This window comes from Populus nigra, chromosome 10, assembly GCF_951802175.1.
Source record: "Populus nigra chromosome 10, ddPopNigr1.1, whole genome shotgun sequence".
Classification (NCBI taxonomy): domain Eukaryota; kingdom Viridiplantae; phylum Streptophyta; class Magnoliopsida; order Malpighiales; family Salicaceae; genus Populus; species Populus nigra.
Window position 1 is genome coordinate 7,529,121 of NC_084861.1, and position 22,921 is coordinate 7,552,041.

At 33.5% G+C, this 22,921-nt stretch overlaps 5 protein-coding genes across 5 annotated transcripts; 2 read left to right on the forward strand and 3 right to left on the reverse strand.

Annotated features, from left to right (window-relative positions):
• Positions 1 to 76: 76 nt before the first annotated feature.
• Positions 77 to 2,966, reverse strand: LOC133705750 (ankyrin repeat-containing protein At2g01680-like). Its single transcript, XM_062131134.1, has 3 exons — positions 2,473 to 2,966; positions 1,435 to 1,844; positions 77 to 1,186 (listed from the first exon to the last, which is right to left on the reverse strand). Exons 1-3 carry the CDS (start codon positions 2,774 to 2,776, stop codon positions 311 to 313), a joined length of 1,590 nt encoding a protein of 529 aa, XP_061987118.1. The 5' UTR covers positions 2,777 to 2,966; the 3' UTR covers positions 77 to 310.
• Positions 2,967 to 5,598: 2,632 nt separating this feature from the next.
• Positions 5,599 to 6,030, reverse strand: LOC133704463 (ubiquitin-conjugating enzyme E2 11-like). Its single transcript, XM_062129290.1, has one exon. The coding sequence runs from the start codon at positions 6,028 to 6,030 to the stop codon at positions 5,599 to 5,601; it is 432 nt and encodes a 143-aa protein (XP_061985274.1).
• Positions 6,031 to 6,618: 588 nt separating this feature from the next.
• On the forward strand, positions 6,619 to 7,577 carry LOC133705017 (probable calcium-binding protein CML25). The gene has a single exon (XM_062130113.1). It carries the CDS (start codon positions 6,849 to 6,851, stop codon positions 7,434 to 7,436), a length of 588 nt encoding a protein of 195 aa, XP_061986097.1. The 5' UTR covers positions 6,619 to 6,848; the 3' UTR covers positions 7,437 to 7,577.
• Positions 7,578 to 10,905: 3,328 nt separating this feature from the next.
• On the forward strand, positions 10,906 to 14,458 carry LOC133705981 (uncharacterized). The gene is made up of 5 exons (XM_062131467.1): positions 10,906 to 11,338; positions 12,109 to 12,275; positions 12,603 to 12,902; positions 13,011 to 13,274; positions 13,873 to 14,458. Exons 1-5 carry the CDS (start codon positions 11,008 to 11,010, stop codon positions 14,248 to 14,250), a joined length of 1,440 nt encoding a protein of 479 aa, XP_061987451.1. The 5' UTR covers positions 10,906 to 11,007; the 3' UTR covers positions 14,251 to 14,458.
• Positions 14,459 to 15,435: 977 nt separating this feature from the next.
• Positions 15,436 to 16,032, reverse strand: LOC133705982 (uncharacterized). Its single transcript, XM_062131468.1, has one exon. It carries the CDS (start codon positions 15,905 to 15,907, stop codon positions 15,671 to 15,673), a length of 237 nt encoding a protein of 78 aa, XP_061987452.1. The 5' UTR covers positions 15,908 to 16,032; the 3' UTR covers positions 15,436 to 15,670.
• Between the last annotated feature and the right edge of the window lie 6,889 nt (positions 16,033 to 22,921).

Here is a 22,921-nt window from a genome sequence, read left to right on the forward strand (position 1 = left end):
GTTGCTCAACTTGTTCTGCTGTAAGATTGCCAGTCAAGCTGGTAATCTCTTTTATGAAGCTGCTAACTGAAGACGATTGCAATAAACTATCATAATTCACCCGATTTTACAAAAATCCACATTCAGATTACAAAACTGGAGCATGCCAGTGGAAGCTTCCTTGCGCCTTAAAATCCAAACCCTATAACCAACCAACAATACTATCTAAATCTTGGCTGGGAAAGAAGGATAAAAATACAGTCGTGCAGGCGCCAAAGAGACAATTAAGTAGTCAGCATCTTATTTACATATTCATTTTTCAATTAAGTATTTATAAAGCATAGATCCTCTCTAGATCCGAGTTGTACTCATCAGGATCTGATATATTTGCCGAGTACACTGACCAAGAAAACGATTTGCTTCCACTTGCCCTTTTGATGCGCCTCTGGGAATCCCGGAAAGCTCCAAAATGCTGCCGGAAAACAAAGTAGCACATGCTTGCTAGTGTCCCAACTAGAATTGGTGCCCCTGTTAAAGTTATGGTTATAGCCATCCAAGAACTTTTCTTTCCTACAACCACAAATGCTATTGACAGAAATGCTCCACAAGTGCAAGCACAGGCAGCCCACATCAGCTTGTTAACTATGGAGACTAACTGTTTCTGAGCCTGAGTGTCCCAGGCCACCAAAGTGATCTGAACCACAACAACCGCTAACGATATAAAGAGAGATGTTGCATTTAAGAGGCAGAAAACTTGAAAACCAGCATTGCCAGCTATATAAGCTTTCCCTGTTTCAGCTCCATCCGGTATATATTGCCCAGGTAAGTTGAAGATAGCCAAGAAAGCAATCGAGGCAAAAAGAACAGCAACAACAGTGACAGAGTTGGTTGTATTCTGGACAGCTTCTCTATGGATTTTCCTTAGTTCTTTTGCAATACCAGAAACTCTTCGGTTGGTTTTTTCATTTTGTATAAGTTGTGAATGCACCTCGTGCTTGATATCACTAACTGTCCTCTTAAGTTCCATTGCTTCATCCATTTGACCAACATGCCGAGCATGCTTGGCACCAGCCTCTGTGAGAGCTTCCTTGATTTCCAAGGCAGATTCTCCATATGGGAGTTTATCAGCCAAATCCATCGCAGTTTCATGCTGATTATTGATGATGTTAACATCAATAGATATATAGTTCAGCAAAAGGCTTATTATCTGAGAAACAGAGAACATAGCATAAGCATGATGAGACTGGGAAGAGAAATGATAGGAAAAAACTCCTTGAACAGTAGTGTCAATGCTACAGAAAAAGATCCAGGGAGAAGCTAGTAAGCTCATAATCACTCCATGAATCAACACATTAGATTTGGTCATCGTATAATACATTTGAGGTGAGAATTAGATAAAAGACAGACAAGAACGACAATTTCTTATATTTAATTAACAATCGATAGTTAAAGTACCTGGGGGCGCGATTTCCTTGTCGCTACATGCACTGCCGTGTTACCTTTCTTGTCACGCTCATTTAGTATTGAGCAATCAGCAAGTAATATCTCCTCTACAACAGAAGTACTCTGACCCTTTACAGCCATATGGAGTGCAGTCTGGCCTTTCTTATCTTTGATGCAGACAATACCAGGATCACGATGTATAAGCACTTTTACCATATCAAGAAGGCCATACCTGGCAGCTGTGTGCAAAGCAGTTTTCTCATTTTTACGCACTATCCTCATTGAGCTGACATCAACATCCAGTATGGCATTCACCACATCCAGGTGATCTTTAACAGCGGCTGAATAGAGGGGGCTAGTATTGGAGGAGTCACATAACTTGCAAAGCTCAGGCCACATGACCAAAAGGTCCTTCACGATGCCTAAAACCAATATTCAATACCATAAAGAGTTAAACGACCTGCCACCAACTAACAAGTTAACAAAATGCTGGCTTTGAGGCACAATCCTGAACGGACATATTAAATATAGCTACCTTATGTAAATGAAGCTCAATCTTCATGAACACAATCTCCTATGCCTCTATGATTATGCAAAGCAAACGTTATATTCGACTATAGCCAATTTCGATCAGCAGTGATCTATATAACTTTCAAAGAAAAATATAGTTGAATTGCTGTTTGGACTGACCACTTTATCCAGCAAATGACTTGTATTATGGAAATCCATTCTCCCTTACATGTGCCCGATCAAGGAAACGAACCATAACCAAGACCTCCCATTACATAGAAATAACACTATTACCATGCATTTTAAAAAATAAACACTGTGCAGTTTGAAATCGCAGCCATAGACCTCCAATCACACATATACAGTGGACATCGGAGACAATTCAAATGAGAAAAGAAGCCATTTAAACAAAAAGGCGATAACTTTACAAATCAAAGTCTAGAAGCGATTAATCTAATTGTGAACATACCACAGACAAGAAGACAGTAATTAATCATATAAGTAGACCAAAAAGGCAAAAAAGAATAACAGAAAACCTACCCAAGTGACCCTTCTTAGCAGCAAGATGGAAGGCATCCAAGTCAGACTTAGACCTGATCTTCACAGTTTCAAAATCACAAAGCTTTACCAAATAACTAAAAACCTCTTCCAAATTATTATCAGCAGCTATATACAAAGCAGTCTCTCCTGCATTAGTCTGCAAAGACATTAGATCAGACACATCAGATGGCTGCTCCCCCACTATCTGTTTCAAAGAGTCAAGGTCGCCTGATCGGACGGCTGTGAAGAATCTTTGGTAGGCTATGAAGCGTAGAGATGATTTTGATGGCTCCATCATCGTCATAATAATAATAGCATTGGCTTAATTGGTATGCATAACATACGGGCTCGTTTCTTCAACAGGGAAAAATCAGGTACGAACCATCGAGTGTCAAGCTTCTCTTTCTCAAAAGTTTTTATCCTTTTGAGGTCTCTCTTCTTCTTCTTCTTCTGCTTCTGCTTCTGCTTAGCTGAGCTCAGGTTTGTATATTGCTTTTAAAAGTATTTTTAAAAAAACAATATTAAAAAAATGTTTTTTTTTATCACGGCCACAAACGTGCCTTTGGACGGTGGACTTCAAGTCGCTGGACTCATGACTTGATTTGATTGGACATTTCCAAACTTTATTTATTTTTATTTAGTCCTGTTATTTTAGATATTTTAATAATTTAGTCCTTTATATTTAAAAAAAACAAACTAATCACTTGACTTGTGTTCATCGTTGATTTATCGAGGTGGTACCTTGTCACTTTTAAAGCTCTTAAAGGAAAACAAATGCTCGTAATAATAGCCATCATAAGTCAAAGGAGCTAAGTTATATGCTTTGAAATATGTAGAACTAAGCTATGATTATGTTTAAGAGTTAGGGACTAAAAATAATTAAATCGACTTAGTGCGTGTTCAAGGTGTGGATGACTTTTTTTCAAATATATAATTCTTATAAAGAGTAAATCACATTTTCAAAAGTTCAAAATATATATTTTTATATGAATTTCAAAAAAAAAAAAAATCAAAACCACCTCCAAACCCATCATTCTTTTAATTTTGAATAAAAAAAATGCTTCAGAAAAATCTGGGGGTGCGCCTTTTAAGCATAGGGTGAAGCTCGTGGATTCCCTTCGTTAAAGAAGATTTTAAATAGGACAATAATTGTCATTATCATAATAAAGCCAACATGCCAATTATCACTTAATTAAAATTAATGATTTAGAGTATCGAACAAGGCAAGCCGAGGGAGAACTGAATGCCATAAGATTATTTTAAGTTCGATTTAGTTTAGTTTTTATATAAAAAAAATTAATTAAATTTTTTTTAAAAAAAACTAAAATCAAACTGTAATTGATTCAAGCATATTGGTTTTAGTTTAGTTTTTTAAGATAAAAACTAGTTCAAATCAATTTGATTTGATTTTTTCAGTTTGACTTTGTTTTTTCTAGTTTGACTTGATTTTTTCAGTTTCGCTCGGTTTTTTTCTTGTTTTTTCGGTTTGGGTTTGGTTCGGTTTAGTCTTTTCGGTTTTAAACTTAAAAAACCAAATCAAACCAGCCAGTTTTTTTAAAATTTTAATTGATTTTTTTTACAATTTAGTTTTTTAAATTATTTTTTCTAATTTTTTAATTTTTAATATTTTTTTTCACTGCGCATACAAGTCAAGTCAAGGATTAACCATATCCTTCCCATGTTGGCTGTTGCTGTCTGCATTTACCTACTAACAGAATTTACATTGCTAGGCATGTGGCTGGTGTCAGGTTTCTCGAAAATATATATTTTTTTCCTTTTTCTACTGTTGGACAAGCAGCTCCCTCTGGCCCATCACCCTCTGGCATTTTCTTGAGTGCTCCATTAGACTTCCCGCAGCCTCTGACAATCACCTGATTGCCTCTTACTTACAACTGTTAAAAAATATTTTAATTTAATAATTTAAATTATTAGATTTCAAAATATAATTTATATTATTTTTTAAATATATTAAATAAAAGTTTTTAACTTGTAACTTATACGTATCTATATTATTTTATATTTAATTTTTATTTAAATAATAAAATCATTTCAATCTAATAATTTAAATTATTAAATATAATTTTAAAAAATAATTTATATTATTCCATGTAACTACCGACACTAGTGTTATTGCCCCGATGCAGTATCCCTTACCATCTCCTATGGTGGTCCCTTCCCTTCTACTATATTTCTAGTGTTTTGCCAGCTTCTAGGGCTTTATTTGCACCTTGTTATGATTCATCTTGAACTTGGTTGTTGACTTCAGTGCTCATGACTAGATATTGTGTCCTTTGCTCGTCCACAATTAATCCAGTAGGGTTGCTCCTGCAGTGTCATGGCATCCGATGGTTCTGCACCCTCAGTATAAGTTTTCTAGGCCCTCAGCTCTAGCCACTGTGATTGGTTCCTCTCCTCTAACTCGTGAGCTTACAACAGATCTTGACTCGGAGCTGGCTTCTTTCAAAGAATTTAATAGGTTTCAGGTCTGGCATCGAGCCATACAAGATGATGAGATCTCTGTAATCAAACCTTTTCATCTGCTTGAATTTAATAGGTTTCAGCTCCTTGATTTTCTGAATCGCGTCACTGCATGCGTCCTAGGATAGAACCAGAGTAGCGGCGCGTAAATACACTCGATGAAGCGAAGGAAGAGGGAAGTGGGTAGCTCAATTTCTTTTGACATTGAGGAGCGTGCCCAAAAAAGGCCGCCATTAGAGCATTTTTCAGCTCGGCACAAGACGTGGCAAACAAAAAGAAGCAAGCAAGTTCCTCAGCCTATCGATCAGGGCTTTCTTAAAATAAAATATTTACATTTTATTTTTATTAGGAAGATCAGCTTTTTTTTACTATCCTTAACCACTCTTTTCTTTTTTCTTTTAGTTTCTATATTTTTTAAATTATTTCATTAACCATAAATTAATACCATCCTTTTATTCTGAATTAAAAAAATTATAATACTCGAAGGAATAATAAAAATAACAACGACACCTACGCAATCACTTATCCTGCTGGCCCAGGCAATCAAAATAATTATAAATTAAATTACAATTCTTATTTTCGTATATATAGTATATTAATACGAATAGGATGTGCTTGTCCATAACTTGTAATTCTTGGCGCTGATCCTTAAGCTGCATATTTGACAGTCCACATGCTAGCCACCTGCTCGAACTCGAGTCTATCATTGATGTACTGCTTACCAATACCAGGCACCAAAGGATCATCTGGGTTCGGGGATGCCAGCAGAAGCAATATGCTGTTGAATACAGCAGTCATTGTGTTGGCTGCTGTCCAGTTGTTTTTCAATATGTCTACACAGATGCTACCCTTGTCGTTGATGTTTGGGTGGTAAATCTTGGTTAAGAAGGTTAGCTTCGGTGGCTTAAATGGATATTCTTGCGGAAAACTGACACCCAACCGAAACACACCGCCAGCATATGGGGTGAGCGGTGGCCCATGAACCGTGGCCTCCCAATCGTACGTGTTTCCGGTGGCAATACCTGCACTGAAATATTCAGATGAATTGTCGCTTGCAATGTCACTCAACTCCTTCCTCATCCTGTTCTCCCTGATCCTCGACATTGAATCTATTGATTAATTAATTAGTAGGCACTGAAATATCAAGGATATTGTGTATTTCACTAGCAGAAAACGAGGCTTGTGCAAGAGATGGTGAGAGAGAGAGAGAGAGAGTCCTGAATCTTATATAGGAAACATTTAGGATGGCTTTTTAATGCCTCACCATGCATTCATGCATGCGCAAATTAATTCTAATTAATGCTCCATTACAGAAGAATTAAATACCGTTTCCATGCACATGTAAGTCATTAATAAAAGCACGTAAATCATAATTTATTAGAAAAATTTTTATTTTTTAAAATTTATTTTTAATTATCACATCAAAACAATAAAAAAATTTAAACAAAAAAAATTCAATTTTTTAAAAAACACAGCAACATTCCCAGACATTTCAAGGGTTTGTTATGATTAGTTTCTTGAATATTTTGACTTGTACTAAAGGAGGATCATGTTGTGGTAAATATACGAGTTACAGAGAAATCCCGAGTAACGTATCAGCACTAAATGTGATTCATAATAAGAAGTAAGAGCATACAAATTCTATCCTCTTTGAGATTTTTTAAGAAAAAAGTAGAAAATGAATAATAATTACGAAGCGATTACAAGCAATACGAGAGGATGGACTTTTATGATGGGTATGAAACGCCTAAACTGTCTCCTTCGTCCCTAGCAAACCTTCCAAATTTGCTTTTCCCGAAACTAAATTGAATTTCTAACAACTAATTTTGACATTCTATTTTCAAAAATAACACCACCATTCTCTCCCTTTCATTCATTTTTTTTTGTATGGGAAAGGAATGGGGTTTAAATGCCTTTTCAACCGCAAATCCAAGAAATCGGATTCTTTTATCGATTCGCCATCTGGGATGGCTGCTTCAATAAACGGATCCAAATCACCCTCTGTGAGGCTACGACCCCAAGTTGAAGAGCTTGAGCAGGTTTTCAAGAAATTCGACGTCAATGGAGACGGCAAGATCTCATCTGCTGAACTGGATTCATTCTGGAAAAAATTGGGTCATGAAGCAAGCGAAGAGGAGCTGCAAAGGATGATAACAGAATTCGATGCCGATGGTGATGGATTCATTGATTTGCAAGAATTTGTGGCGCTAAACACACAGGGGGTGGATACAAATGAGGTAATGGAGAATCTGAAGGATGCCTTTTCTGTTTATGATATTGATGGAAATGGGTCGATCTCTGCTGAAGAATTGCATAAAGTGATGGCCAGTTTGGGGGAGCCTTGTTCAATGGCCGAGTGCAGGAAGATGATTAGTGGGGTTGATAGAGATGGTGATGGGATGATTGATTTCGAGGAGTTTAAGGTGATGATGATGATGGGTGCTAGGTGGGATTCCATGGATACTCTAAGAGGAACTAGGGGTTAGAGAATTTATGGCGGTGGTGGTGATTTATGGATGCTGTTTATTTCTCGAAACAAAATCTGCAGGTTATTTTTATTTTTAATTTCTTGTTATTTTATTTTTATTGTGTTTTAATTATAAATTGGGAATTCTTTTGCTGGATAATGAATTTTTGAATATTAAAAAAAAAACTAAATTGTGTGAAAAAATATTGTAACAAAGGCGTGATTCATAGTCAATTTACATCTTTGCTCTCAATAAACACAAATTGGATGAACTAGCTTGGGGTAGAATGATCTTTCACGTGTCCATATATCATATATAGTTGACAAGGGATAGTTTAGTTTTTTTCTCTCTTTTTTTTTCACAATAAATTTGCTTGAATGCTTTTAAAAGAAAAAAAAACACATTTTTAGTTTTTTTACTGATATAAAAAAATCTATGATTATAGTGTTTTTAAATTAATAATAAAAATTTAGGGCTGGTTCATCGATGTAAATGGATTAAATAAACTTGATTAATTTAATAATATAATTATATATATGAAAAGGACAACAATAACAAAAAAACAATAATTACTAATTGAAAATAATAAATACTTATCAATATTATAAAAGGATACCGTCAAAATATTATTTGATAACAAAATAAAAATTAGATACAAATGGAATAACTTTATAAAAAAATAAAAACTCGGTTACCAGCAAATCAAATATTGAAAGATGAAATGAAAGAAAATCAATTTTAAAATATGATAAAAAAATATGACTCGGATCAACATGTCAAATTCATGTTTTTGTCGTGAGGCAGAGATAATCCTCTACAAAAAAAATTGAACAAAATAATAGATGCTAACTCTCAAGCAAATTAAATTATAAAAATGCAACACTAAAAAAATCAATTTAAAAAACATGAAAAAAAATTGAGTCAACATGGGTTAACTCAAGTAGACAATGATTCGTGAAATGAGATTGAGATACCTTGATTAAAAAAAAAATTCTTGAAACTCAAGACCCAATAACCTAATGTCAGATGATGAAATTGATTTTTTCATAAAAAATAACATAAAAAATCAAAATCAAATCGGGTTACTCTTCAAAATCCATAACCTGTGTTATGAGAACATAATTACCCTATAAAGGACAAGCATGAAAAAATCACGAAATAAAAATCATTCAAAATTAAAAAAGCAAAATAAATAATAACAAAATAAACAATGACTAAATGTGATATAAAAATTAAATAAAATAAAATAAAGAGGGATGAAATTAAAAAAAAATCAAGAAAATAATTAAAAAATAGTAATAAGAAAATAAGAACCAAATTGAATATAAAAATTAAATGAAATAAAATATTTAGAAATAAAATTAAAAAATAAAATTAACTTTAAAAAATATTAAAAGTAAAATAAATAGTAATCAAGACAGTAAAAAGTAAAATTGATATAAATACAAACGAACGGATAAAATTAATTTTTGAAAGGGCATATGTGAAACCTGATGAGGAGAAGGAGGGTAAAAAAAATCCATTGACGCCCTCATCGTGTACACTTGCCTGATTTCCGGAAAGAAAATGTAGAGATGCTTTTAGAGTCATCCTGTAAGATGATGCTTGGCTGCTAAGAGATGCTGCATGCACCGCTCTAATAATGATGGTGTCTTCCACTCGCCAGGGAGCGTGTTGTAGATACCCGTAATTTTTTGTTTTTAAATAATATTTATATTTATTACAAACAATAAACTGCTTCTCAATCAATTTAATTATAACTAAAACCCCACAGCGAAAATATAAAAAAAAGCTTTTAAATTTTAATTCAAATATTTTATTTTTACCATGTTTTTTTATAAAGTGAGATTTTGAAGAAGAAAAAACCTAGCTGGCAGTCAAATAAATCACACCTTTTAAAATAAAAAAATATTTTGAAAAGATTAATTTGAAGTTTTTGTTAACGATATTGAGTAGTTTTATTTTATCTGAGACTGTTTCATGTCACTACAATCTTTTTTGACCGAGATTATTTCGCTCACGCAATGAATTCAGTAAAATAATGTTATTAACTAATTATTAAAGAAAGTCCTGTTTTACTTATTTAGCTATCTCGAATTGTATGTACGTTGTCAAGAACCAAAACAGTGATTATCACGCTTTCCTCCTTTACCTCTGATCAAAATTAAAACAGACCACATTTATTTCAACCACTCTTAACTCAAAACGGATAATAGTTAAATACTTTGATGAAATGTTCTTGCACTGCTGTAGGTTATTGGAATAAATATATTTGATGATGTTATAATTATAAATTAATATTAGATAAATAATAAAAATTAAAGATGTGATAGAGTTAATATTTCATAAAAAAAAATTATATTAGTAATAAAAAATTCAGAGATTAAATAGAATGAGTTGTGGTAATTTATAATATTTTGTGAGGAAAGTTACAATATTTTTCTCACGTGATTTAGTTTTTTTATTAATAATAATAAAAAAATTATAAAACTAAATTCTCAACCAGCTCAATATTAAAAAAAAATCAACAAAAATAATTTTAAAAAAATCATAACAAAAAAAAACTCGCGTGGTAAAACACTGTAGCAACTCACGGTGTTTTGTAAAAAAGCTACAGTATTTAACTTTATTATAATTGTAATTGTAATTCTCAACCAGTTCAATATTAAAAAAAAATTGACAAAGATAATTTTAAAAAAAATCATAAAAAAAACCATGTGGGGAAACACTTTAGCAATATTTAAAAAAATAAAATTGACAAAGATAATTTTAGAAAAAATCATAACAAAAAAAAAAAAAACCATGCGAGAAAATACTGTAATAATCCATAGTGTTTTGGGATTCCAACTACAGTGTAATTCTCGATCAACTCAATATTAAAAAGAAAAAATTAACAAAAATAATTTTTAAAAAAATTATAAATAAAAAACAAAATCGTATGAGGAAACACTGTAACAATTCTTAGTATTTTAAAGAAAAAAATTACAAAACTAAATTTTTAACCAGTTTAATATTAAAAAATAAAATTTATAAAAATAATTTAGGAAAATATTATAATAATAATAAAAAAAAATCATGTTGAAAAATACTTTAACCATTCATAATGTTTTGGTAAGAAAAGTCATAATATTTTGTAAGAAAAGTTATAATGTTGACGGTTTAGCTATATTGTGATTGTAATAAATTAGAAATCGATGCGCTGGCACTGTATTCATTCACTTTTCTCAACACGTGTGAGTGGTTTGATCAGATTTTCTTTGCCGATGGAAAATGGATGATCAAGATTCTAGACCAGTCTAATCGAGTAAGAAATTGTTTAAATCAAACTTAATCACTTAAACCATTGATTAGACTAGTTAAACCGATTCAAGGTCAATATGGATGGCAGCCTCAAATTTGAGGAGCTTAATGTGTTGGGCTCTTGGCCTCACCTTTGTGGCCCAACTATATTGAAGACCCAAAAAAGAGCAAGATTTATTAAAATCATAAAATTTACTGGGTTTTTGTTTTAATTTCTTCTTCCGTCAAGTTCTACTCCGCGGGCGGCTTCACTTCAGTGTAGCCTAGCTTGAGGTTGAGGATTCCAATCATGGCTGTTTCAAAGTTTGTAATGGCCTCGCTAACCAATTGCCGTCCACTAACATGCGCTGCCACGGCCACAGCCTCATCCTATCAAGAGCGTCTGGTCCCACACCCACCAGACCTGATCAAATGGGTGAGGCGCGAAGGTGGGTTCGTGCACCAGGCCATTAAAATATCCCAAGATGGAACCAATGGTCTTGGTTTAATTGCCTCTCATGATATCCCAAAAGGGTCTCAGCTTATTGTCCTTCCTGATAACATACCCTTAAAATTTGGAGATGAAGATGGAGTTGATGAGGCACATTCTGTTTTGGTTAAACTGGCCCAAAAAGTTCCTGGTATGTATTTTTCCCCTATTCGTGGGTGTCTGTGCATATTTTGGGTGCTCGTTCTGTTTGATTTTGGAAGACTGCAAATGGGTTTTATTGGGTGGATGGGGGATTTTTACTGCAATGCTTCTTTTTGACGTCTCAATTTTGCTTCATTGTGGTCCTAATAAATTTATATTAATGCTAGTACTGTAATTGTAGTGAATGTTGTATTTCATCGGCCAATATACCCTCAACTAGGATAACTTAGAAGTCATTGAATGGATCGAAAGCTTAGTTCAAGTTTGTCAGTACAATAATAGCTTGGATATGCTTAAGTTGTTTTTTCCATATAAAACGTGGTTTGGTTTTATTACAAGCTGCTTCCTTGATGCACGGATTAAGAGTTCATGTTGAGTAAACATGAGATATTGTTATGTACATTTTAGAGGCTCAGAATTGTGAGGCTTCCGAAAACTGAAACTCTGGACTTCTTAACCAGCATCTTCTATTTGATATCAATTTTCTGGGCGATGACTCGTGGAATGTATGTCTTTTATCTTCTGCTGTCAGTTTTTGCGAGGGAACATGTTAAATCATATGCCAAATTGATGGTGATATATTTCTGTTGGTGCTCTTTGATGGAAGGTGCTATTTTTAGTCTTCCAATAATGTGAAACCTTGTATGTGTAGGATAAGGTTTTCTTTGCACAACATGAGTTTGTAACTCCATGTATTTTAAATCTGGCTGTTTACACTTTTGAACACGAGTAAATTGGACGTGTGGGAGCATTTGACAGATGAACTGTGGGCAATGAAATTGGGTTTGAAGCTTCTTCAAGAAAGAGCAAGGGTCAACTCCTTCTGGTGGCCATACATCAGCAACCTGCCGCAAACTTATAGCGTGCCCATATTTTTTCAAGGGGAGGATATAAAGAACTTGCAGTATGCTCCTCTTCTATACCAGGTATTTCCATGGATCAGCTTGACAGTCGACATTTTCCTTCAAAATCAGGTTGAGAATTAATGGTTGAGGTGAAACTGGAAAATCATGCCAAACAAATGAGTACATAGACCAAATTTCTGTTGACGAGTGTAATTACAAGAAATTATGTAGCTGTTCTTTTGTTTTGAAATCAGCTCAACCGATTCTAGTTATTCCTATCTATGGAGTATGGATAATCCTGAGCAGGCTACCTGGGGTCTCATCATATCCTTGTCTGGACCATAAGATGGACCTTGGTTACCGTTGTTAGCTTTGAAAATAACCACCGCTTATATTTCATCATGCCAGGTGAATAGAAGATGCAGGTTTCTTCTTGATTTTGAACAAGAAGTCAAGCGTGCTGTTGAAAACCTGAAACAAAATGATCATCCTTTTGACAGGCAAGATGTAGATGCATCCTCTCTTGGGTGGTCAATGTCAGCAGTCTCATCCAGGGCATTTCGTTTATATGGAAAAAAGCTCCCAGATGGAACCTGCATTGATGCCCCCATGATGCTTCCTCTCATCGACATGTGCAACCATGCCTTCAATCCAAATGCACAAATTATTCAAGAACAAGATGCAGGGAGTGCAAAGATGCTTATAAAGGCAGGTTTTTCCATTTCCTTTCATTTAGTTTTGACTCGCTACTAATTTGGGCCTAAAAGAAGTGATAGATCAATTATTGGTTAAAAGGCTCATGCTTTCTCAAATCAGGCTGTGGCAGAAACACCAATCAAACAAAACGATGCCATACTACTGAATTATGGTTGCTTGAACAATGATCTTTTCCTATTGGATTATGGATTTGTGATACCTTCAAACCCTTATGATTGCATTGAGCTCAAATATGATGGAGCTTTTCTGGATGCTGCAAGTGTTGCTGCTGGGGTATCTTCACCTAAGTTCTCTTCACCAGCTCCATGGCAACGACAGTTTTTATCCCAGTTAAATTTAGACGGTGAAGCTGCAAATCTCAAGGTTTGTGCTTTTCTGTGATGTTCTGACAATTTTTTCCCTCTCCGCCATCCTATTTAATGAAACGAACAAGTTTTAATTTTGTGGGCTTCTCTCAAAATAAACAGCATCTCTCTCCATGTTTTTGTGTAGAGCAACCTAGTGCCTTTATAAATGATCTCCATGAATCTAGCCAAATCAAGACCAGTCTCATCCGACGACCCTGTTATGCTATTGGTTACGTTTTGTTAGGATCTTAAAATCCCTCTGATCGTGTCAGGGTCAATAATTAGAACAGAGATGCTGGAAGGAAAAATAAGCAAACAAACTTTGAAGTCATGTGACTCTGCTGGAGACAATGGAATACTTTTCTCATTGCTCTTTAGTTTATATAATAATTGGAACCCCAATACCGTTCTTGCAAAATTATTAGTATCTAGAACTGTAAGTCAGCCTAAAGGAACCCGTAAGTCATAAGCTGCCTGCAGCTTTTCAAAGTTATAATGGTGCTGAACAAAACGAGATTGGTTTTAACTATATATACAAACCAAATTAGGGTTTTTATTTTATTTTGAAATTTGAAGTAATTTGTTTGTCTTTTCCTTTTTGTCTCCTTTAACAGGTGACATTAGGAGGTCAAGAATTGGTAGATGGACGGTTGTTGGCAGCCCTTAGAGTACTGCAGGCAAGTGACATGGAAATGGTGCGTAAGCATGATATGGACACTCTCAAATCTTTATCAGCTGATGCTCCTCTCGGAATTGCAAATGAAGTAGCTGCTTATCGCACCATTATTGCATTATGTGTGATCGCACTTGAGCACTTCCCTACCAAAATAATGGAAGACGAATCCTCATTGAGACAAGGTGTTTCAGCTTCCACTGAACTGGCCATCCAGTTTAGAATCCATAAGAAATCTGTCATTGTAGATGTGATGAGAGATCTAACAAGAAGAGCTAAATCACTTTTGTCCAAGGACACAACGGCTTGTCAAGGCTAATTTGTAAAGGGAGGGGAGTCATTTTAAGTTTTAACTACGTCTTATTCGTTCTTGGGCTCATATTCCAATATAGCAATTAACAATGTATGCTACCATACGGATTGGTGACTGTCACATTTATTTACAAAATTCTATTTGGGATGGCGTCCGTATCTCTCCTTGATACTGAGTGGGGGGAGCGGCGGTTGTCTCTAGTTGCATTATGCTACACTGATTTGGTAGGAACTAGGAAGAGATCAAACTGAGGAAATATACATCTTTATAAGATCAATTATCAATTTTAACTGAGGCTTTGTTGGGAAATGATCAATTTCAGTGCAAGAGTTACAACTCTACGCGCCACCTCTTGAATTGGTTGAATTGTTTAGCTTTCCCCGTTAAAGTGATAATGAGCACAACTATGATTCTGCTTGCCGTAAGCCTGCAAGGGAAGAATTTGAAACAAATCACTGTACATGCACAACTTCTTACTGCCAAAATGGCAAATTCTTTACAGATATTTCTTTTCTAATTTCCTTAGATTTGTTATGCCTGGACAGAGAAGGTACTTTTCAAGCAATAAATTCTTGATGGCAGATAGTAGAAAATGAATATGAAGGCAATAAATGTGTAGAATGGACAATAAAACTATTAAGATATTTCCAATCTTTATAGTTTTGCGCTGATATTACAACCCATACAAACAAATGTTCCCAGATTACCAAGGGGATTGAGTGATCAAGAAGGAGATTATCTTGTATCAGAACCAAATGGTTAATGCAGGGACAAACTTTGGCTATAATATTGTGAAGATAAAAAATATACTTCTGATCTGATCTGAGCATAGGAAAATGAAAAGCCGATTCTCATAGAGTTGATTATGGTCGTTTTAAGGTAGATAAAGCCTTCAGCTTTGGCCTTTGGTGCTAAAGTCTTGACTCGAAAGGTTGGCCGGGCTTCGATCCTTTTGTAGAGCTACCTCAATTGGTTTCCACTTGTTATTCTAACGAGAGAAATCTGAGTAATGATCTTAAAGAAGAGAAAGGATAGGTATGTGGCAATCTAATATTCTGTCCAGTCTTGAATACTATCTAAGAATGAAACAGAAGTGTTGGTTCAATCCATCAGAAAATTGCTATTAAAAGAGAGCTGTAGAATAACCATGAAAATAAGAGAGAGAAAAAAAAGAAGAAAAAAGAAAGGAGATCAAAGAAAAGAAGCACGGATCAGGAAATCAAAGCTTTCCTGGAGGTCCTTATAGCCTTGTCCTACATCATAAAAGATATGTACAACTGCTGTGTGCGTGACAAAATTCAACCCATACACGAAGAAGTGGTTTTGTTATTTAGATCGCTAGACCTGATTAATACTAGCTTCCTGCATGCTTAGCTCCTGATCTTCCATATTTTTGTTGTTATTCTGGAGAATTCTCTGCTAAAAGTTAGTTGCCTACTGAGATGGGTCTCTCAGCTAGACCTAGTGGTGAACGCGATCGCTGCCTGTTGATCCTGCATTTTACAACCCCTCTCACCTCTAGCTGCTGTAGAGATGGATGCTTGATCTTGTCAAATTCTTGCCTGATCTTTATAACCTGACTGTGAATTGGAAACCCCACATATCCATGATCTCCATCTCCATTTCTGCCTCTGCTGTCGTCGTTGCTGCTATTGATCTCCATTTGGAAGTGGCCAAATCTTCTTTACAGAAATCACGCTATAGGCCTTGCACACCTTCCTGCCTGCCTTATTGAAGAGTGTTTGACGTGTAGACAAGTACACACACACATGTATATATAGGGAGGGAGGGTAAGCGAGAAAGAAAAGAAAACACGATTGCTTCACGAACAACAGGGACTGGTTGTTCACTGAAAAATAATTTTATTTTAAAAAATAAATTTTAAAAAAATAAATTATTTTTTAATATTTGATAGTATAATAAAAAATAATTTCCAGTGTTTGGTTATATAATGAAAAATGAGTTAGAAAATAACTTATTAATATTTTATTTTTTAAAAATTTATTAAAATAATGAAGAACGAATTTTACAAATTAAAAAATTGAATTAGAATAAAATTGAAAAAAATATAATTTTATAAATTATCTTAAATAAAATAAATAATAATTAAAATAATAGAAATTAAATCTAAAAAATAAAAAAATTAAAAGATAAATAAATTAAAATAATAATAATGAACAATTAAAAGAATAAGGAAACCAAGCTAATTTTTTTTTAACTGAAAAATACTTTTCATTAACTGAAAAATATTTTCTATAAATTAACTTTTTTAATAATAAATAAAAAATTTTAAAAATAATTTTTCAAAAACCAATTTATAAAAACAAATACAGCCCTAATATTATTAATATTGTTGAAAGGAAAAGTGGTGGAAAAAGAGCATTGGTTTCACCGCATTTCTACGATCTTTTGAAACCGAGTCAACAAGGACTATGTACAAGTGGCTGTGTTCTTTGATTCATTCATTTGCCAGGTGACAACTGCTAAAATAGGATAGGTGGCTGCCCAACTGCTTTCTTTCACATCACAGAAGCGGAGAAGGTTTCCTAGTTTCTTTGACCGTCGCCTGCATTAATCTGAAAATCTTTATTCTCCGGCTCAGGATCACTTCAGCAAGAGAGAAGCTGATGGTTTTTCGATTTTCAACCATTCAAAACTTTTAATCCATTGCCTTTTATCTCTAGAATAACCATCTCGATGTTTTGAGCGAAAAGTTTTTAAAACTTGAAATTGCATAATTCCAATAGCTCGATCTCTAACTTATGCTAGGATTTATTTCAAATTAGTTTATTTTATTGATCTAGATTAATTTTAATTTTATTTGTTTTAAAAAATATTATTTTATTAAAAAATTAAAATAATATTATTTTAAAATTAATCCAGCAAGTCAACCTAGTTGAGTTTATAATCATATATATTTTTCTTAAATTATAATTTAATTAGTTTGATAATTTGGTTATTAAATGCATTCTGATATTGTGTTAAATAATTTTTAGAATTATTTTATATTAACTTTTTAACATTTTTAACAATTTAAAGCTTTTAATCTTGGAAACCCCAATCGTACAAAATAATATCCTTCGATTTTTAAACATATATATTTTAGTCTTTCTAATTAGTTACAAAAATACCCTCAAAATTTAAGACGCAAACCTGAGAATTGCTGTCGCAGTACGCCTTGTCTTCTCCTTTCAAAGTGTGAATTAAGAGTTCTTATCTTCGACCTGCTATTATCGAAGATCATTAATTCGCGCCCGGCAATGAAATTAATGGCAGGTTCTCTTCCATTTTCCATTGTGATGAAATTATAAATAATTATATAACAGACCATCCGAAAACCAATTTCTGGATATTAAAATATATGTAATTATTTTTATTTAATTTGGTAATTCATACCATCTTAATTACGTTAGGACAAACACGGTAATAATGTCCTCTCCATTTTTCTTTTCTTTTTTTTACATAGGGGCAGCAGAAATGCCTTTTGAGTCCAGGAGAAGGGGAAAAGGGGCCTAAAGAATCCTAAGCAAAATCGAAGAGAGACTGTCCTAAACTCCTAATCAAGTAATATAATTGCCAGTTGCCGCCTGCTAAAAACGTGAGACACACCTCTCGATCGTGTGAAACATTTGACAGAAACAATACTTTCGAACATGATTTAATTTTAAGTTTGATTGCTCGTTGTTGACGTGTTAGTTACGCCGTAATTGGACGGTTAATTATACAGTTAAATGCTGATCATGGTCGGCGCTCTAATCAGTAATCTTCCACGTGAAGACTAGAGGACTTCTTCCCACACAAGAACTTAATTAAAATAAATATTCATGAATTTAATATAAAAGCAAAGTGCATAAATAAATCAGGATTACGCACGTCAATAATTAATTACTCGTATATTCCCTGGGCACTGGACGATTTCATTAGGTTTCTTAACACCTTCTAATCGTATTTTTATTTTTACGTAAAAGGGGAAGGGAATAAAGAAAGATGACAATTGATCAAGCAAACCAGCTGTATACATGTCTTGTCGCAGCTTCAAATTAATAGGTAGATTTCAATTTAACCTTCTTTTTTTTCCTTGTCACATATATTATTAAATTTCATTTAGTAATATATATATATATGGAGATCAAACATATTTCAACCTTAACATATAGTTTTCATTATTTATCATGATGGCTCTATATATATTTATAATGGGTTGATGATCGTATCAGAAGTAACCTAACTTGAATTGAAAAAAGAAGAAGAAGAAGAAGAAGAAGAAGAAGAAGGAGAATCTTTGATTGTATTATATATACACCAATAGAAAATCATTATACCGTGACAAGAAATTCTGGATTGAGAAAGGTTGTCACGACATGCTTGAGAAAGTGGTAAAGAATTGAAAGTTTCTTAAACTTTATAGCTAAATGATGGTGCAGTATTATATGATATTGACAAGATTGAAAGAAAATGAGCATACTAAGCGAAGTAACTCCTCGCTACTGCCAACTTTCTTCAAGAGGATGCTTCGCATTGCACGTCTCATGTGTGAAAATGAAGCTTCGTGCACAGCCCACTCAATTTTTCTGAGTCTTGACATGAAAGTGATAGCTAGATAATGTAGCCGATTTCCTTCTTTTCCTTTTTCTTCTTACAGCGGAGAAGACACCCGAGCTATGAGTAGCTTACTCTAGCAATGACGAATTCAGACTCCGAGTTTAGGAGGGCTAGAATGTAATATTCTTATTATGAGGTGGCTGTTTCACTACTTGTTTGATCTTGAATTTCTTTAAATTTGTCCGAGGACAGAAACCTCTTTTCGCAGTCGATTGCACTTTAAGGCGACTGTAATTTTACTCCATACGTAGGATTTTGTCAAAGATTTTAATTTATTGTTTGATCAGTAACAGACACCATTAATTGTGCTTTTGTTGAAGATAATCCATGCCAATTGGTTGGAGTTTTTTTAGTTATTATCCCGCAATCCACTGTGAATCCGGATTCCGTGTTCGTAAATTGGGCTGGCCCTATTTCCTGGGGAGAAAACTAGGGAACAAGCCTTGTAACGTGGGATGGGATCAGTGTTTAATCTTTGGGCTTTAAGGGAGTCCTATTTCTTCTACTCACGGAAAAGGAAACTCTTGGGCTTTTCTTTCTTAAGCAAAAAATAATTTTATATTTTTATAGCTAAAGTGGAACCAGATAAAAAAGCCTCGGGCTTGGTATTTCAGCGTGGTATAACCATCTTAATGCTCTTTAGCTCGGTCTTCAAGATAGTATTTTCTCATTGCAGTTATTTGAAGGCACTTTAATTCTTTTTGTTCGCAGCTAAGACTGCCCTTACGTAACCCTTTTCAATCGCCCAACGCCTTCAAGAATGAGTGTACATTATAAAGGTCGGTTAAGAATAAATGTTAAAATGGTCACCATCAAACTAAAGAAACTAGAGTTTATTTTTCCTTACATTAAAAGTCATTTAGCTAGTTAAAGCCAAATAACAATGAAAGCTTTTATCATGCATTACGGGATATATGATGGGATGGTGAGGACCCTCTCCAGTGTTCTCACCACCTCGAGGCTAGCCTTCCCGAGACCTGTTCTCTCTCTAACCATAGCCTTTATGAATTATCTCTCCTCACCTATCAAAGTTGGAAAACCAAACGGATTACATCTTAAAGCCAAGTTAGAGAAAAAAACCTTGAACTTTTTAGCACTAACTTCAGTGGAGTTCTTAGCTGCCATTTTCTTAGCTGGTAATACAGGAAATTAAGGCAAAGAGAACACTTTCGTAAGAGCCTCTATCAGTGGGATTGGAGTATGGGTTTCCATTGGGATAGAGATTTTTCTCTTCTTGAAACGGATGGCTAGTCCTACAATCACTACAAGGGAGGTCAAGTTTACTTCTTCCCGAAACAAGGGAGGTCAAGTCGAGACAAGGCAAGATCATGACTCTTAACTTTAGGAGGAGGGGGCTATAAGGGAGGTCAAGTTTACTTCTTCCCGAAACAAGGGAGGTCAAGCCGAGACAAGGAAAGATCATGACTCTTAGCTTCAGGAGGAGGGGGCTATAACCCCTACTGTTGTCTCTATGGAGGCAGAGCCCTTAAGAATAAGGATTTTGTTCCCTAAGGGACATGTTCTCCCAGCAAAGACAAGCCTCCAAGGCATAAAGATCCTAAAAGTTATGTATAAGACACATAAATTCTTTTAGAGAAGGTAAAATAGCTCTTATCTACCAGTGGTAGGAGATTTTCAAAATCTTTGTGTAACACACAAGGATTTAAGGGGCTATTGATGGATTAACACTAACGTTTTTTTTTCTAATTCCTTCATTTTGAACAACTGAACGAAATTTAGGGTGATAACTCATCATCTCTAGACTCGCCCAAGTGTTAATCCCATATATATATGGGTTTGAAAAACTGTCAAACCCACCGTCTCAAGACTTAACCAATCACTGAGCCCAAACTTGTGTGGATTTTGTGAACCACCAAACCCATCATTTTTGGGCTCAACCAAGCACTGAGCCCATACATATATGAGGCTGACAAACCACCAAACATATAGTTATAGATATTTTATCCTAAAAAGACAAAGTTATTGATATGTAAACCTTTTCCCATTTCATGAAAAGGAGGACTTTATGAACTATAAAAGTAACTAGTGTAACCTTTACTAGGCAGGTTTGATTTTTCTCTACTATGAATGATATATATCTAATTCTAGGGATTTTTTTTTTCTAAAAACAAGCTATTTTTTTTCATACAATATTGACTTAATCATCAAAGAGTCTCAAAACTCTAAAGAGAGGATCCTTTGTAGATATTGAGCATAATACATCAGTCATTTTTCCAAGAAAAGATGAGCCGGATTGCCAGAACCAGAAAATTAATAATCTTATCACAAGCCTTGGCTTGACCTTCAAGCCCATAAAATAAAATCAGACTTCATCAACATGAGATCAAGAGCAATAATCACCAATGAAAGTTAATAAAGATTCTTATTTTTTAAACTTCAACTTGTCTAAATAAATTATTTTTAAATCCATGTAACTTACTAATGGATTTGATTTTTGTTGAATTAGGTTGTAATTTATTTTTAAATAATAGGCTTTGACATGTATCCTCGAGAACAAAAAATATCACTAACTCTATTATTGCGAATAGGAAGGGAGGAAAGCTCATATGTGATTTACAGCCCCATTTGTTTGTTGGAAAGTAGTTTTTTTTTGAAAAGTGAATTTCATGAAAGTGAATTATTTTCTGATGTTTGGTAGTGTAATGGAAAATAAGTTGGAAAACACTTTCTAATGTTTGGTTATGTCATGAAAAATGACCCGGAAAATAACTTATTAATGTTTTATTTTTTTAAAGTTTATTAAAATAACGAGGAACAAATCTTACAAATTAAAAGGTTGAATGAGAAAAAAATTGAAAAAAAAATATAATTTTATAAATTATCTCAAATAATATAAATAATAATCAAAATAATAGAGATCAAATCTAACAAATAAAAAAAATTAAAAGATGAAGAAATTAAAATAATAATAATTACATTTCATAAATTATATCAAATAAAATAAGTATCAATCAAAAGAATGAATACCAAATTTGATAGATAAAAAATTTCAATTAAAAAATGATAAGAAAAAAGCAAATAACAATTATAAAAATAAGGACCAAAATTAATATACAAATCAAATTCTAAAAGATGAAATTGAAAAAAAAAATAAAAAAAAATAATATATCAATTAAAAGTTTGAGGATCAAATTTGATATATATAATCAGCAAATAATATGATATTTCTAAATTTTTAACAACTTTCAAAAAGTGTTTTCCGTCCAAAATAAAAAGAAAACACTTTTCTAGAAACTAAGCTAAATTTTTCTTTGATGGAAAAGTATTTTCTGTTGACCAACTTTTCTAATGATAAATAAACATAGAAAAGTTTAAAAAATAATTTTCAAGAAACTACTTTCCATCAAATAAACGAAACCTTAGAAAAAATAATGAAGAAATTGGGTTTAATAAAGAAAAAGATAATGGCAATATACACACATAATTAATCCATCCAGAAAAAAGCCAAAAACATAAACAAGCAAAAGAAAATTAAGAAGAGGTGACCTAACAACCATGCATTACAATGACAGGTATCTTGGAGAAATTCAAGAGGAAAATATTATAATTCTCTATCAATTATTTAGTTGGAAGAATCTTTCAACTTTTCAAGCTATTTTATATTTGTATATGTTCGAAGATAGAACAGTAAGGAGACAAAAGAAAGGGAATAATTCTCATGCAGTGGGCGCGGCATGCATGTTTTTTTCCACTACATGTGAGTCCGACCAATTCAACTTACACGACTCACTGGTTTTTTTTTTTTTTTTTTTTGAGGGTGACATATCTTGTTTAAGTATTTTGCTCCGTTTGTTATATGGGGTTTTGATCTTTAAAAATTATTTTTAATATTGAAAGTAGTGGAGTAGAGAAAAAAAGGAAAAAAAAAGATGGATAGATTTGGCTTCTTTAACAAATTTATTTGTATTGAAGAGTAGAGGCACCAGGTATATATCTTAAAAATTTTATTTATTAAATTTTTTAAAAATTATAAAAATTATATTTTAAAATTTTACTTAGGAGCTTAAACTATTAAATTGAAATAATTATTTTATACATTATTTTTAATGATGAT

What these genes read in the sequence shown, in the direction of transcription:
- LOC133705750 (XM_062131134.1), bottom strand. Translation starts at nt 2,776, where the DNA reads ATGACGATGATGGAGCCATCAAAATCATCTCTACGCTTCATAGCCTAC. An exon ending in TGCTAAGAAGGGTCACTTGG is followed by an intron (nt 1,845 to 2,472) that starts GTAGGTTTTCTG and finishes TATTGGTTTTAG; the next exon opens with GCATCGTGAAGGACCTTTTG. An exon ending in CAAGGAAATCGCGCCCCCAG is followed by an intron (nt 1,187 to 1,434) that starts GTACTTTAACTA and finishes TCTGTTTCTCAG; the next exon opens with ATAATAAGCCTTTTGCTGAA.
- LOC133704463 (XM_062129290.1), bottom strand. Translation starts at nt 6,030, where the DNA reads ATGAGGAAGGAGTTGAGTGACATTGCAAGCGACAATTCATCTGAATAT.
- LOC133705017 (XM_062130113.1), top strand. Translation starts at nt 6,849, where the DNA reads ATGGGGTTTAAATGCCTTTTCAACCGCAAATCCAAGAAATCGGATTCT.
- LOC133705981 (XM_062131467.1), top strand. Translation starts at nt 11,008, where the DNA reads ATGGCTGTTTCAAAGTTTGTAATGGCCTCGCTAACCAATTGCCGTCCA. An exon ending in ACTGGCCCAAAAAGTTCCTG is followed by an intron (nt 11,339 to 12,108) that starts GTATGTATTTTT and finishes AGCATTTGACAG; the next exon opens with ATGAACTGTGGGCAATGAAA. An exon ending in ATGCTCCTCTTCTATACCAG is followed by an intron (nt 12,276 to 12,602) that starts GTATTTCCATGG and finishes TCATCATGCCAG; the next exon opens with GTGAATAGAAGATGCAGGTT.
- LOC133705982 (XM_062131468.1), bottom strand. Translation starts at nt 15,907, where the DNA reads ATGGAGATCAATAGCAGCAACGACGACAGCAGAGGCAGAAATGGAGAT.